This window comes from Scyliorhinus torazame, chromosome 7 (assembly GCF_047496885.1).
Source record: "Scyliorhinus torazame isolate Kashiwa2021f chromosome 7, sScyTor2.1, whole genome shotgun sequence".
NCBI classification, from domain to species: Eukaryota; Metazoa; Chordata; class Chondrichthyes; order Carcharhiniformes; family Scyliorhinidae; genus Scyliorhinus; species Scyliorhinus torazame.
Genome location: NC_092713.1, coordinates 1,770,094 through 1,786,547, shown reverse-complemented (window position 1 = coordinate 1,786,547; position 16,454 = coordinate 1,770,094). Strand labels below are relative to the sequence as shown.

General features: G+C 48.3%; 1 protein-coding gene across 1 annotated transcript in view; it reads left to right on the top strand.

The window, feature by feature from the left end:
• The window catches only part of col11a1a (collagen, type XI, alpha 1a), a 1,142,395-nt gene extending 1,132,316 nt beyond the window's left edge, over window positions 1-10,079 (top strand). The window contains 3 exon segments of the mRNA XM_072510277.1: window positions 6,095-6,163; window positions 7,646-7,879; window positions 8,001-10,079. Coding sequence (XP_072366378.1) covers window positions 6,095-6,163; window positions 7,646-7,879; window positions 8,001-8,147 — 450 coding nt within the window. The 3' untranslated portion in view covers window positions 8,148-10,079.
• Window positions 10,080-16,454: the final 6,375 nt, after the last annotated feature.

Below are 16,454 nucleotides of genomic sequence, written 5' to 3'. Positions count from 1 at the left end.
CACCAGTGGAAACAACCTGCCCGCATCTATCCTATCTATTCCCTTCATAATTTTATATGTTTCTATAAGATCCCCCCTCATCCTTCTAAATTCCAACGAGTACAGTCCCAGTCTACTCAACCTCTCCTCGTAATCCAACCCCTTCAGCTCTGGGATTAACCTAGTGAATCTCCTCTGCACACCCTCCAGCGCCAGTACGTCCTTTCTCAAGTAAGGAGACCAAAACTGAACACAATACTCCAGGTGTGGCCTCACAAACACCTTATATAATTGCAGCAGAACCTCACTAGTCTTAAACTCCATCCCTCTCGCAATGAAGGACAACATTCCATTCGCCTTCTTAATCACCTGTTGCACCTGTAAACCAACTTTTTGCGACTCATGCACTAGCACACCCAGGTCTCTCTGCACAGCAGCATGTTTTAATATTTTATCATTTAAGTAATAATCCCTTTTGCTGTTATTCCTACCAAAATGGATAACCTCACATTTGTCAAGGTTGTATTCCATCTGCCAGACCCTAGCCCATTCACTTAGCCTATCCAAATCCCTCTGCAGACTTCCAGTATCCTCTGCACTTTTTGCTTTACCACTCATCTTAGTGTCGTCTGCAAACTTGGACACATTGCCCTTGGTCCCCAACTCCAAATCATCTATGTAAATTGTGAACAGTTGTGGGCCCAACACTGATCCCTGAGGGATACCACTAGCTACTGAATGCCAACCAGAGAAACACCCATTAATCCCCACTCTTTGCTTTCTATTAATTAACCAATCCTCTATCCATGCTACTACTTTACCCTTAATGCCATGCATCTTTATCTTATGCAGCCACCTTTTGTGTGGCACCTTGTCAAAGGCTTTCTGGAAATCCGATATACTACATCCATTGGCTCCCCGTTATCTACCGCTCTGGTAATGTCCTCAAAAAATTCCACTAAATTAGTTAGGCACGACCTGCCCATTATGAACCCATGCTGCGTCTGTCCAATGGGACAATTTCCATCCAGATGCCTCGCTATTTCTTCCTTGATGATAGATTCCAGCATCTTCCCTACTACCGAAGTTAAGCTCACTGGCCTATAATGACCCGCTTTCTGCCTACCTCCTTTTTTAAACAGTGGTGTCACGTTTGCTAATTTCCAATCCACCGGGACCACCCCAGAGTCTAGTGAATTTTGGTAAATTATCACTAGTGCATTTGCAATTTCCCTAGCCATCTCTTTTAGCACTCTGGGATGCATTCCATCAGGGCCAGGAGACTTGTCTACCTTTAACCCCATTAGCTTGCCCATCACTACCTCCCAAGTGATAACAATCATCTCAAGGTCCTCACCTGTCATAGCCTCATTTCTTTCAGTCACTGGCATGTTATTTGTGTCTTCCACTGTGAAGACCGACCCAAAAAACCTGTTCAGTTCCTCATCCATTTCCTCATCTCCCACTATTAAATCTCCCTTCTCATCCTCTAAAGGACCAATATTTACCTTCGCCACTCTTTTTTGTTTTATATATTTGTAAAAACTTTTACTATCTGTTTTTATATTCTGAGCAAGTTTACTCTCATAATCTATCTTACTCTTCTTTATAGCTTTTTTAGTAGCTTTCTGTTGACCCCGTAAGATTTCCCAGTCCTCTAGTCTCCCACTAATCTTTGCCACTTTGCATGCTTTTTCCTTCAATTTGATTCTCTCCCTTATTTCCTTAGATATCCACGGTCGATATTCCCTCTTTCTACCGTCCTTCCTTTTTGTTGGTATAAACCTTTGCTGAGCACTGTGAAAAATTGCTTGGAAGGTTCTCCACTGTTCCTCAACTGTTTCACCATAAAGTCTTTGCTCCCAGTCTACCTTAGCTAGTTCTTCTCTCATCCCATTGTAATCTCCTTTGTTTAAGCACAAAACACTAGTGCTTGATTTTACCTTCTCACCCTCCATCTGTATTTTAAAATCCACCATATTGTGATCGCTCCTTCCGAGAGGATCCCTAACTATGAGATCATTTTTCAATCCTGTCTCATTACACAGGACCAGATCTAGGACAGCTTGTTCCCTCACAGGTTCCATTACATACTGTTCTAGGAAACTATCGCGGATACATTCTATAAACTCCTCCTCAAGGCTGCCTTGACTGACCTGGTTAAACCAATCGACATGTAGATTAAAATCCCCCATGATAACTGCTGTACCATTTCTACATGCATCCGTTATTTCTTTGTTTATTGCCTGCCCCACCATAATGTTACTATTTGGTGGCCTATAGATTACTCCTATCAGTGACTTTTTCGCCTTCCTATTCCTCATTTCCACCCAAATGGATTCAACCTTATCCTCCATAGCACCGATGTCATCCCTTACTATTGCCCGGATGTCATCCTTAAATAACAGAGCTACACCACCTCCCTTACCATCCACTCTGTCCCTCCGAATAGTTTTATACCCTCGGATATTTAACTCCCAGTCGTGACCATCCTTTAACCATGTTTCAGTAATGGCCACTAAATCATAGTCATTCATTATCCTCACTGTTTGCCACTGATCCTGAGTTTGACATCAAACACAAATATTGACATTTAACAAGCAATTCGATATCGTTTATAATAATTAACAAAAAGCAGTGGACCCAGCACTAACCCTCAGGGAAGGGCACTGTCCACCATAGTGACCCTCAGCCAGTGCAGCACTCCCTCAGTGCTGACCCTCTGACAGTGCAGCACTCCCTCAATACTGACTCTCTCACAGTGCAGCACTCCCTCAGTACTGACCCTCTGACAGTGCGGCACTCCCTCAGTACTGACCCCCTAACAGTGCAGCACTCCCTCAGTACTGACCCTCTGACAGTGCAGCACTCCTTCAGTACTGACCCTCTGACAGTGCGGCACTCCCTCAGTACTGACTCTCTGACAGTGCAGCACTCCCTCAGTACTGACCCTCTGACAGTGCGGTACTCCCTCAGTACTGACCCTCTGACAGTGCAGCGCTCCCTCAGTACTGACCCTCTGACAATGCACCACTCCCTCAATACTGACCCTCTGACAGTGCAGCGCTCCCTCAGTACTGACCCTCTGACAATGCACCGCTCCCTCAATACTGACCCTCTGACAGTGCGGTACTCCCTCAGTACTGACCCTCTGACAGTGCAGCGCTCCCTCAGTACTGACCCTACTGGCTACTATGGGTGAGGATTGGGTGGGGGCTCTGTGGGTGAGATTGGGGGCTCTGTGGGTGAGATTGGGGGTGGGGGCTCTGAGGGTGAGGATGGGGTTGGGGGCTCTGTGGGTGAGGGTGGGGGCTCTGGGTGAGGATGGGGCGGGTCTATGGGTGAGGATGGGGCGGGGGCTCTGAGGGTGAGGATGGGGCGGGGGCTCTGGGTCAGGATGTGGCGGGGGCTCTGAGGGTGAGGATGGGGCGGGGGCTCTGGGTGAGGATGGGGCGGGGGCTCTGAGGGTGAGGATGGGGGCGGGGGCTCTGGGTGAGGATGGGGCGGGGGCTCTGAGGGTGAGGATGGGGCGGGGGCTCTGAGGGTCAGGATGGGGCGGGGGCTCTGTGGGTGAGATTGGGGGCGGGGTCTCTGAGGGTGAAGATGGGGTGGGGGCTCTGGGTGAGGATGGGGCGGGGGCTCTGAGGGTCAGGATGGGGCGGGGGCTCTGAGGGTCAGGATGGGGCGGGGGCTCTGAGGGTGAGGATGGGGCGGGGGCTCTGAGGGTGAGGATGGGGCGGGGGCTCTGAGGGTCAGGATGAGGCGGGGGCTCTGAGGGTGAGGATGGGGCGGGGGCTCTGAGGGTGAGGATGGGGCGGGGGCTCTGAGGGTGAGGATGGGGCGGGGGCTCTGGGTGAGGATGGGGGCGGGGGTTCTGAGTGAGGATGGGGGCGGGGGCTCTGAGGGTGAGGATGGGGCGGGGGCTCTGGGTGAGGATGGGGCGGGGGCTCTGAGGGTGAGGATGGGTGCGGGGGCTCTGAGGGTGAGGATGGGGCGGGGGCTCTGGGTGAGGATGGGGGCGGGGGTTCTGAGTGAGGATGGGGCGGGGGCTCTGAGGGTCAGGATGGGGCGGGGGCTCTGAGGGTGAGGATCAGGGCGGGGGCTCTGGGTGAGGATGGGGGCGGGGGCTCTGAGGGTGAGGATGGGGCGGGGGCTCTCGGTGAGGATGGGGCGGGGGCTCTGGGTGAGGATGGGGCGGGGGCTCTGAGGGTGAGGATGGGGGCGGGGGCTCTGGGTGAGGATGGGGCGGGGGCTCTGAGGGTGAGGATGGGGCGGGGGCTCTGGGTGAGGATGGGGGCGGGGGCTCTGAGGGTGAGGATGGGGGCGGGGGCTCTGGGTGAGGATGGGGCGGGGGCTCTGGGTGAGGATGGGGCGGGGGCTCTGGGTGAGGATGGGGGCGGGGGCTCTGGGTGAGGATGGGGGCGGGGGCTCTGGGTGAGGATGGGGCGGGGGCTCTGGGTGAGGATGGGGCGGGGGCTCTGGGTGAGGATGGGGCGGGGGCTCTGGGTGAGGATGGGGCGGGGGCTCTGGGTGAGGATGGGGCGGGGGCTCTGAGGGTCAGTGGTGGCTTCAGTGAGGATTTGGGGAGTTTAGGCTGCAATTTAAATTGTGGGCTGGGTCAGGGGGGATGCCGATTAGGGGGATTCACGGGTGCGGGTCAGGAAGGATGGATGTGAGGTTTGGGGGCTGGGAGGAGAAGGGTAACAGTGAAATGAAGAATTTGTTTCTTGGAGGACGATTTGCGAGTCTGGAAGAGTTGGGAGAGGGATGCGGATGAACAGAGAGGGGTTTAGATATATGCAGGTGTGGGACTTGGCAAGGAAAGTGTTCCCGACATTCCCGGGAGATCCGGCTCTTTCATTGTTGGACGAAGTGCTGTCAACGGGGGGACTGGAGAAGGGAGTCGCCTCAGCGATTTACAGGAGGGTCCTGGAGAAGGATGGGAAGCACATGGAGGGGATTAAGATGGGAAGAGAAGCTGGGGATGATGCTTGAAGAAGGACTGTGTTGTGAGGGGTTACGGAGGGTGAATGCCTCGAGGGTGAATGCCTCGAGGGTGAATGCCTCGAGGGTGAATGCCTCGAGGGTGAATGCCTCGATTTCTTGTGCGAGGTTTCGGCTGATACAGCCGAAGGTCGTGTCTCGGGCTCACCTCACTAACCCAAGGACGAGCCGGCTGCTCGAGGGGGTGGGGGATATCTGTGAGCGATGTGGGAGGGGGTGGGGGATATCTGTGAGCGATGTGGGCGGGGGTGGGGGATATCTGTGGGCGATGTGGGAGGAGCCCCGCACATCATGTTCACATGTTTTGGGCCTGCCCGAAATTAGAACATTTTGCAGGTCGGTATAAGGGGATGAGGGGTTGTGGGGAGAAGGCAGGAGAATGGGGATGAGAAAATATCCGCCATGTTTGAATGGCGGAGCAGACGCGATGGGCCGAGTGGCCTAATTCTGCTCCTATGTCTTATGGTCTTATGGTCTTCAGGACAGTTTCAAGGGTCCTTCATGTGGATGTGAAACCCGGGCCCTAGAAGCCATTTTCGAGGTTTCGGACCAGCTCAAGCTGCAGGTGGGCGGGGGGGGGGTGGGGGGGGGGGGTGGGGGGTAGATGCCTTAGGCTTCGCCTCGTTGATCGCTCGAAGGCGGGTTTTGTTTGAGTGGGGGTCAGCCTCTCCACCCTGCGCCTCGGCGTGGGGGGGGGGGGGGGTGGGGGGGGGGTTAAAGGAGGGGTTTTACAATTGTTGGGGTTTGGTTATTCTACATTTTCAGGAATTGGTTACCATTGATTGTTGAGGGAGGGGCGGTGGGGAGGGGGAACGTCTTGTTTGTTTGTTTGTTTGGGGGTTGCTTGGGGCTGTTTGGGTGTTGTATATGAAAATGTTGAAAATCTGTTGAATAAAAATATATTTTTTTAAATTACCGCCCGCATTGCGCCCCGAGCCGACCGCCACGGGGGGTGTTCGATCACGCCCGAGCTTTATGAATCGGTCGTTGATGCTGAATTCACAGAACTGATCCTTTCTCATCACTGCACTATTTACTTTCCCGTCTTCGACCAATCAGGGTGTTAATGAAAGTGATCTTTGTTTTTGTGTTTTGCTGTGTTGTGACCCAGACTCGGGTCTCTCCTTGGCCAAAGGAATCTCCCGGATCCTGGTTCAGTGAGTTCAAGCGAGGAAAACTGGTGAGTCTCATTATTGGGGCCTGTCAACTCTGTTATCATTGTTCTTGGAACCAAACCCCATCCCGTAGCTAGAACCCGGACAGTCTGTCAAACCCCATCCCGTAGCTAGAACCCGGACAGTCTGTCAAACCCCATTGTGTTGCTAGAACCCGGACAGTCTGTCAAACCCCATTGTGTAGCTAGAACCCGGACAGTCTGTCAAACCCCATTGTGTAGCTAGAACCCGGACAGTCTGTCAAACCCCATCCCGTAGCTAGAACCCGGACAGTCTGTCAAACCCCATTGTGTAGCTAGAACCCGGACAGTCTGTCAAACCCCATCTCGTAGCTGGAACCCGGACAGTCTGTCAAACCCCATTGTGTAGCTAGAACCCGGTCAGTCTGTCAAACCCCATCTCGTAGCTAGAACCCGGAGAGTCTGTCACACCCCATTGTGTAGCTAGAACCCGGACAGTCTGTCAAACCCCATTGTGTAGCTAGAACCCAGACAGTGTGTCAAACCCCATCCCGTAGCTAGAACCCGGACAGTCTGTCAAACCCCATTGTGTAGCTAGAACCCGGACAGTCTGTCAAACCCCATCCCGTAGCTAGAACCCGGACAGTCTGTCAAACCCCATCCCGTATCTAGAACCCGGTCAGTCTGTCAAACCCCAGTGTGTATCTAGAACCCGGACAGTCTGTCACACCCCATTGTGTAGCTAGAACCCGGTCAGTCTGTCAAACCCCAGTGTGTATCTAGAACCCGGACAGTCTGTCAAACCCCATCTCGTAGCTAGAACCCGGACAGTCTGTCAAACCCCATCCCGTAGCTAGAACCCGGACAGTCTGTCACACCCCATTGTGTAGCTAGAACCCGGACAGTCTGTCACACCCCATTGTGTAGCTAGAACCCGGACAGTCTGTCAAACCCCATCCCGTAGCTAGAACCCGGACAGTCTGTCACACCCCATTGTGTAGCTATAACCCGGTCAGTCTGTCAAACCCCATCTCGTAGCTAGAACCCGGACAGTCTGTCAAACCCCATCCCGTAGCTAGAACCCGGACAGTCTGTCACACCCCATTGTGTAGCTAGAACCCGGACAGTCTGTCAAACCCCATTGTGTAGCTAGAACCCGGACAGTCTGTCAAACCCCATTGTGTAGCTAGAACCCGGACAGTCTGTCAAACCCCATCCCGTAGCTAGAACCCGGACAGTCTGTCACACCCCATTGTGTAGCTAGAACCCGGACAGTCTGTCAAACCCCATTGTGTAGCTAGAACCCGGACAGTCTGTCAAACCCCATCCCGTAGCTAGAACCCGGACAGTCTGTCAAACCCCATCCCGTATCTAGAACCCGGACAGTCTGTCAAACCCCATCCCGTAGCTAGACCCCAGGCAGTCTGTCAAACAGGCCTGAGGAGATATTAGTGTTTTAAGGTTGATTTTCAGGGTGGGATTTGACCTCCTGTTTTGTTGTGTTAACTCACTCTGGTTCTCCCCCAGCTCGCCTATGTGGATTCTCAGGGTGAACACATTAACTTGGTGCAGATGACATTCTTGAAACTGCTTAGTGCCTCTGCGAGACAGAACTTCACCTATAACTGTCAGCATTCTGTAGGCTGGTATGATGCAGCCTCCGACAGTTATGACAAGGCGTTGAGATTCCTCGGGTCCAATGATGAGGAGATGTCACACGACAACAATCCATACATCAAAGCCATCTATGATGGTTGCACGGTGAGTCTTGACTGATTGGTCGCTTCATGTCCCAGTAAATATTGTTCACGGTTCTGTTCCCCACATCGGAGAGATTTTACCGGGTGATGAGTTTAAAATTTCTTTATCTTTCTTTTCTCAGCTAAGCAAAGGTTTGGAAAAGACTGTTCTGGAGATTAATACCCCAAAAGTAGATCAAGTTCCAATCATGGACTTGTTGGTGAGTGACTTTGGCAGCAGCAACCAGAGGTTTGGGTTTGAAGTTGGTGCAGTTTGTTTCCTGGGCTAAGGGACTGAGAGTGGGACGACCGGACAAATGGATATCTTCAATCCAGCACACCCACCACAAGACACATGCAAGTTTTGATCCTGGATGGAGTAAAAATTCTCCCTCGCTGTGTATGTATTATTATCTAGAAATTACTAAATGCCCTTGTGGGGCCAGAATCACATGACTTAAACCTAGACGAACAAAGGATGGTGTTGAGTTATATCGGCGCGAGGGATTGGCCTCACCTCAAGATAGGACGGAACCCGACAGGTATCGTCAGAACCGCAGCACTGGCTACTCACGGTGCCCTCATACATTGCAAAGGTGCAAAGAGGATGTATTTTAATGTACTGTAATTATTCAATTGTAAAGTACCATTTATACCTGTTTCCATTTTCAGAACTTGCAGGTGTCTACCTGGCTGCCAATTTTTAAAGTGTCATTTTCAACTTTCCTTTTGGAAAATCGAAAAAAAACTGTAATAATTAAAAAAACGAAATAAAATGTTAACCTCTTGTGAATCAGTTGTATTTTTTCCTGTGATTATCGCTGTGTGAGGACTCTTGTATGTCTTTAACATGTGACCATGAGCCGAGATTTGGACATTGGGAATCTGCAGAGCTGATTGGATAACTCTGATTGGAGCCAATCAGTGTGAGTATGTTGGGTCTTCTGTACCATCTAACTCTATTTGGGATCTTGTATTCTCTGACAGTCAGTTTCCTGATTGTTGAGGTTTACTCTGCATAAGGATACTGTGTTTTGGTGCTATATTTATAAGTTTTAATTGTGTTCTACAGTGTGTAAGATGTGTCAAAGTCATTCCCAGAATCTATCAATCTCAGCTGACCAGCAACTACTGCCAACCTACATCTGGTAAAGGTCCACATGAAATAAGTTTGGGGCCTTGCTTCCTGGCTTCTTGCTGTGCATCTTCTAATGGTCAATCTCAGCATCTCTGCTTTGCTCGCTAGCCTTTTCATTCTGCTTTTAAACTGAGAAATTATTCCCACAGGATTGCATCGCGAGAATCCGTGCACTAATTTAGATCTTTTCTGAATCCTCGCGCTGTCTTGATAGAGCTTGTCTGGGCAATTCTCTCTCTTAAACAAGCTACACTTCTTAACTCAATGACGATTAAAGGTCATACATAGCCCATAATAGGTCTAGGTCATGTGATTCTAACTCATTGCTGAGCCAACAAGTCAGGAGATTGTATACCAACAGAATTCCCCTGGATCCCACTTATTGTTTGTTGAAATTGTTTTTTGCAATTCCCTCTCTGGCTCACCTTGTAATTCATTTGATAATCTGTGTAAGACATGAACAGAAGTGTTTGGTTAATTATTAACTTCCAGAGTTGATCAATAAGCAGCCCCCACCTATTCATTTGTAACGCTTGAGATTTAAAATGGAAATATTGCATCGCCTCTCATTTCTAGAGCAAAAGTTTGTAAATATAAACTGGGAAAGAGTTAACAGAATTTCATGAATAAAAATCAAGTCTTGTCGATCTGGGTGGTTCTGTTTTTTATTAAAGTTTCTTTTGTGTAGTTTGATGCAAAGATCTTTGAATTAAGATGCTCGAAATCAGCAACGAGGGAACTCAGAGCCTTGTCTAATCACCCTTTCCCAACAGCCTTAGTTAAGGAGCGTGCAATCACCAAGCTTCTGCTAAATTAGCAGCAAAAGAGGGATTTAAGGACAGGGTATTGTGGAATCCTGGATTTTATGGTCAATAAAACATAGATAACTTCTCGAATAGTTTCCTCGTTAGCCTGAGGTAGGAAGTCAACATGGCTCACAGTCTTTTTATGTTGTATAAATTGATTGTAGAATGAAACCACCCGGAGATTTACACAGCTACCTTGTATTTCTGCATCTGTATAATGATTATCTGTAATTTACAAAAAAAAGTTTATCCAAAAATAAAATAATTTACAAAGCTTGTGATTGGGTCCCAGGATTCACGACTTTTTCTGAACTCACAGATATAAATGTGGTACAGGTTTGAATATTCTGCTCCACACAACAGAACTGATTTTTCTTTTTCGTTTTTTCTCTATGATTGACAAAGTTTGATTCACTCCTGTTGCTGACACCTGACAGAAATAAACAGGACCCACTCTGAGGAGTGAAAAGACGTGCATTTTTATAATGATCTCTCATTCCATCCCAAATTAATTCCAGCCGAGGCTGTAATTGGCAGACATGTTTGCTACACTGTAAACACCACAAAGCGAAGCTTTACAATGACAAGGTGATCTTTGTCTGGCTCTCCTGCAGCACCTGCACAAACTCTTTGGGCAGGGTTCTCTCATCCCGCGGCAGAGTGTCCACGCCATCGTAAATGGGCCGACATAGAACATAGAACAATACAGCGCAGTACAGGCCCTTCGGCCCACGATGTTGCACCGAAACAAAAGCCATCTAACCTACACTATGCCATTATCATCCATATGTTTATCCAATAAACTTTTAAATGCCCTCAATGTTGGCGAGTTCACTACTGTAGCAGGTAGGGCATTCCACGGCCTCACTACTCTTTGCGTAAAGAACCTACCTCTGACCTCTGTCCTATATCTATTACCCCTCAGTTTAAAGTTATGTCCCCTCGTGCCAGCCATATCCATCCGCGGGAGAAGGCTCTCACTGTCCACCCTATCCAACCCCCTGATCATTTTGTATGCCTCTATTAAGTCTCCTCTTAACCTTCTTCTCTCCAACGAAAACAACCTCAAGTCCATCAGCCTTTCCTCATAAGATTTTCCCTCCATACCAGGCAACATCCTGGTAAATCTCCTCTGCACCCGCTCCAAAGCCTCCACGTCCTTCCTATAATGCGGTGACCAGAACTGTACGCAATACTCCAAATGCGGCCGGACCAGAGTTCTGTACAGCTGCAACATGACCTCTCGACTCCGGAACTCAATCCCTCTACCAATAAAGGCCAACACTCCATAGGCCTTCTTCACAATCCTATCAACCTGGGTGGCAACTTTCAGGGATCTATGTACATGGACACCTAGATCCCTCTGCTCAGCCACACTTTCAAGAACTTTACCATTAGCCAAATATTCCGCATTCCTGTTATTCCTTCCAAAGTGAATCACCTCACACTTCTCTACATTAAACTCCATTTGCCACCTCTCAGCCCAGCTCTGCAGCTTATCTATATCCCTCTGTAACCTGCTACATCCTTCCACACTATCGACAACACCACCGACTTTAGTATCATCTGCAAATTTACTCACCCACCCTTCTGTGCCTTCCTCTAGGTCATTGATAAAAATGACAAACAGCAACGGCCCCAGAACAGATCCTTGTGGTACTCCACTTGTGACTGTACTCCATTCTGAACATTTCCCATCAACCACCACCCTCTGTCTTCTTTCAGCTAGCCAATTTCTGATCCACATCTCTAAATCACCCTCAATCCCCAGCCTCCGTATTTTTTGCAATAGCCTACCGTGGGGAACCTTATCAAACGCTTTGCTGAAATCCATATACACCACATCAACTGCTCTACCCTCGTCTACCTGTTCAGTCACCTTCTCAAAGAACTCAATAAGGTTTGTGAGGCAAGACCTACCCTTCACAAAGCCATGCTGACTATCCCTGATCATATCATTCCTATCTAGATGATTATAAATCTTGTCCCTTATAATCCCCTCCAAGACTTTACCCACTACAGACGTGAGGCTCACCGGTCTATAGTTGCCGGGGTTGTCTCTGCTCCCCTTTTTGAACAAAGGGACCACATTTGCTGTCCTCCAGTCCTCTGGCACTATTCCTGTAGCCAATGATGACATAAAAATCAAAGCCAAAGGTCCAGCAATCTCTTCCCTGGCCTCCCATAGAATCCTAGGATAAATCCCATCAGGTCCCGGGGACTTATCTATTTTCAGCCTGTCCAGAATTGCCAACACCTCTTCCCTATGTACCTCAATGCCATCTATTCTATTAGCCTGGGACTCAGCATTCTCCTCCACAACATTATCTTTTTCCTGAGTGAATACTGACGAAAAATATTCATTTAGTATCTCGCCTATCTCTTCAGACTCCACACACAATTTCCCATCCCTGTCCTTGACTGGTCCTACTCTTTCCCTAGTCATTCGCTTATTCCTGACATACCTATAGAAAGCTTTTGGGTTTTCCTTGATCCTTCCTGCCAAATACTTCTCATGTCCCCTCCTTGCTCGTCTTAGCTCTCTCTTTAGATCCTTCCTCGCTACCTTGTAACTCTCCATCGCCCCAACCGAAACTTCACACCTCATCTCCACATAGGCCTCCTTCTTCCTCTTAACAAGAGATTCCACTTCCTTGGTAAACCACGGTTCCCTCGCTCGACGCCTTCCTCCCTGTCTGACCGGTACATACTTATCAAGAACACGCAGTAGCTGATCCTTGAACAAGCCCCACTTATCCAGTGTGCCCAACACTTGCAGCCTACTTCTCCACCTTATCCCCCCCAAGTCACGTCTAATGGCATCATAATTGCCCTTCCCCCAGCTATAACTCTTGCCCTGCGGTGTATACTTATCCCTTTCCATCATTAACGTAAACGTCACCGAATTGTGGTCACTGTCCCCAAAGTGCTCTCCTACCTCCAAATCCAACACCTGGCCTGGTTCATTACCCAAAACCAAATCCAACGTGGCCTCGCCTCTTGTTGGCCTGTCAACATATTGTTTCAGGAAACCCTCCTGCACACACTGTACAAAAAACGACCCATCTATTGTACTCGAACTATATCTTTTCCAGTCAATATTTGGAAAGTTAAAGTCTCCCATAATAACTACCCTGTTACTTTCGCTCATATCCAGAATCATCTTCGCCATCCTTTCCTCTACATCCCTAGAACTATTAGGAGGCCTATAAAAAACTCCCAACAGGATGACCTCTCCTTTCCTGTTTCTAACTTCAGCCAATACTACCTCGGAAGAAGAGTCCCCATCTAGCATCCTCTCCGCCACCGTAATACTGCTCTTGACTAGCAGCGCCACACCTCCCCCTCTTTTGCCTCCTTCTCTGAGCTTACTAAAACACCTAAACCCCGGAACCTGCAACATCCATTCCTGTCCCTGCTCTATCCATGTCTCCGAAATGGCCACAACATCGAAGTCCCAGGTACCAACCCACGCTGCCAGTTCCCCTACCTTGTTTCGTATACTCCTGGCATTGAAGTAGACACACTTCAAACCACCTACCTGAACGCTGGCCCCCTCCTGCGACGTCAAATCTGTGCTCCTGACCTCTATACTCTCATTCTCCCTTACCCTAAAACTACAATCCAGGTTCCCATGCCCCTGCTGCATTAGTTTAAACCCCCCCAAAGAGCACTAACAAATCTCCCCCCCAGGATATTTGTGCCCCTCAGGTTCAGATGTAGACCCGACGATTAATTCCAGCCCACAAAAGGGGCCAGCACGGCACTGGAGCGGATCGTGCCGTGGGATACACACGTGGTACCGGCGCCAACGTGCATATGTGCAGCGCCTTCCTTCAACACGCCAGCCCCGACGCAACATGGCACAGGGCCGGCGCAGAAGAAACGAGGCCCCCAGTGTTATGGGCCAGGGTTTAGAGAACCCCAAAGTGTATCATGGAGTTCACCTGACCCACAACTTTTACTAGATTGTGGTATGGGGAGCACACGGCCCACTCTACAGGTGTGGGACAGCAGAAATGGAAAAGTATTTTTTAAAGCAAAACAATGTTTATTCTATGAACTCAATTTAGCCTTTTAAAAACATACAGTGAACGTCTTGGCAACCACCAATTCAAATACAACCCCCAAAGAATACAGAACTGAGTAATCCTTAATAACTTCCCAAACAACATCCAGAAGACAAAAGAAACACCTTTTAACAGAAGCACATTAGGTTAACATTCACTACTGAAAACATTTATAATTCTGAATTCACCAAATGATCAAGAGATAGTCCTTTCATGGCAGAGAGACCAACAGTACACCTGCTCTGTCTGGCTTCAGCTCCAACACTGAAAACGAAACTAAACCACACCCTGCAGCAAACAGCCTAAAACGAAAGTAAAAAGCTGACATACAGCCCAGCTCCACCTACACTCTGACATCACTGATAAACACCCATTTCCTAAAGGTACATTTCTTAAACACCCATTTCTTAAAGGTACTCTCACATGACACCTCCCCCCAAAAAAAGAAAATAAACCATCAACTTCAAGGTGGTTTCATTTTTCACCTTTTCACCTTTTCACTATCCTTTCAGGAATAAACACAGTGAATATACTTTTCAAAAAAACAACACACGCAAACAGGTGTAATAATGTAGTCCATTTTTTTTGTTCTTCCTCCAACTGGAATCCTTCTCGATTGACAGTCTCTTTGAACAAGAACGTCTCTGCACGATCCGTCCATTTCTCTGCGCCTCGGCATTTCTCTTTAAAGTCAAATACTTTAGTTCAATCTGATCACAGAGTCCCTTGTAATTCTCCAACACAAGAGCATTGGTTATCACAGCTTTCAGGCAGTCAAGAACAAAGAACAAAGAAATGTACAGCACAGGAACAGGCCCTTCGGCCCTCCAAGCCCGTGCTGACCATACTGCCCGACTAAACTACAATCTTCTACACTTCCTGGGTCCGTATCCCTCTATTCCCATCCTATTCATATATTTGTCAAGATGCCCCTTAAATGTCCCTATCGTCCCTGCTTCCACTACCTACTCCGGTAGCGAGTTCCAGGCACCCACTACCCTCTGCGTAAAAAACTTGACTCGTACATCTACTCTAAACCTTGCCCCTCTCACCTTAAACCTATGCCCCCGAGTAATTGACCCCTCTACCCTGGGGAAAAGCCTCTGACTATCCACTCTGTCTATGCCCCTCATAATTTTGTATACCTCTATCAGGTCGCCCCTCAACCTCCTTCGTTCCAGTGAGAACAAACCGAGTTTATTCAATCGCTCCTCATAGCTTATGCCCTCCATACCAGGCAACATTCTGGTAAATCTCTTCTGCACCCTCTCTAAAGCCTCCACATCCTTCTGGTAGTGTGGCGACCAGAATTGAACACTATACTCCAAGTGTGGCCTAACTAAGGTTCTATACAGCTGCAACATGACTTGCCAATTCTTATACTCAATGCCCCGGCCAATGAAGGCAAGCATGCCGTATGCCTTCTTGACTACCTTCTCCACCTGTGTTGCCCCTTTCAATGACCTGTGGACCTGTACTCCTAGATCTCTTTGACTTTCAATACTCTTGAGGGTTCTACCATTCACTGTATATTCCCTACCTGCATTAGCCCTTCCAAAATGCATTACCTCACATTTGTCCGGATTAAACTCCATCTGCCATCTCTCCGCCCAAGTCTCCAGACAATCTAAATCCTGCTGTATCCTCAGACAGTCCTCATCGTTATCCGCAATTCCACCAACCTTTGTGTCGTCTGCAAACTTACTAATCAGTCAAATGCCTGTTGAAAGTCCATTGTCCACTGAAATTTTTGATGTTTCTTCAGCAAGTCCATCAGTGGAGCCACCACACTACAAAACATTTGCACAAATGTTCGATCAAATCCACTCATGCCAAGAAATCGCATTATTTCCCTTCGTCTTGAGGGTATCGGAAACTCCTCAATAACTGGGTTTCACATCCCGTGTGACCATTCGACTCTGTCCGATTGTATGGCCAAGGAAAGTGACTTGGGCTTTTCCAAATTCACTTTTGGCTAGGTTTATCACCAAACCCGCCTCCTGAAGTCGATCAAATAACTCCATCAGATGTTTCAAATGTCTGTCCATGTTTGGCTGAAAATTACCAGATCGTCGATGTACACCGCACAATTGGGTAATCCTGAAACGACTTTGTTAGTTAACCGTTGAAATGTGACTGGGGCGTTTTTCATGCCAAATGGCATAACTTTGAATTGGTATATACCATCTGGAGTCACAAAAGCTGAAATCTCCTTCGCCCTTTTGGATAAAGGTACCTGCCAGTAACCTTTAAGTAAATCCAGTTTGGAAATAAAAGCTGATTGTCCCACTTTCTCAATACAATTCTCCAAATGTGGGAGAGGATAATAGACCGTTCTTGTAACTGCATTAACCTTTCTATAGTCCACACATAATCGTTGGGTACTGTCTGGTTTAGGTACCATCATTATGTGTGGGCTCCATTAGCTTCAACCCACTTCAATTATGCCATTCTTCAGCATACTCTCAATCTCTCTGTTAACCTGTGCCAATTTGAAAGGGTTAAGTCTATATGGATGTTGTTTGATAGGAACAGGTACATCATGTATAGCCATTTTAGTACTTCTCAATTTATCTCTACAAA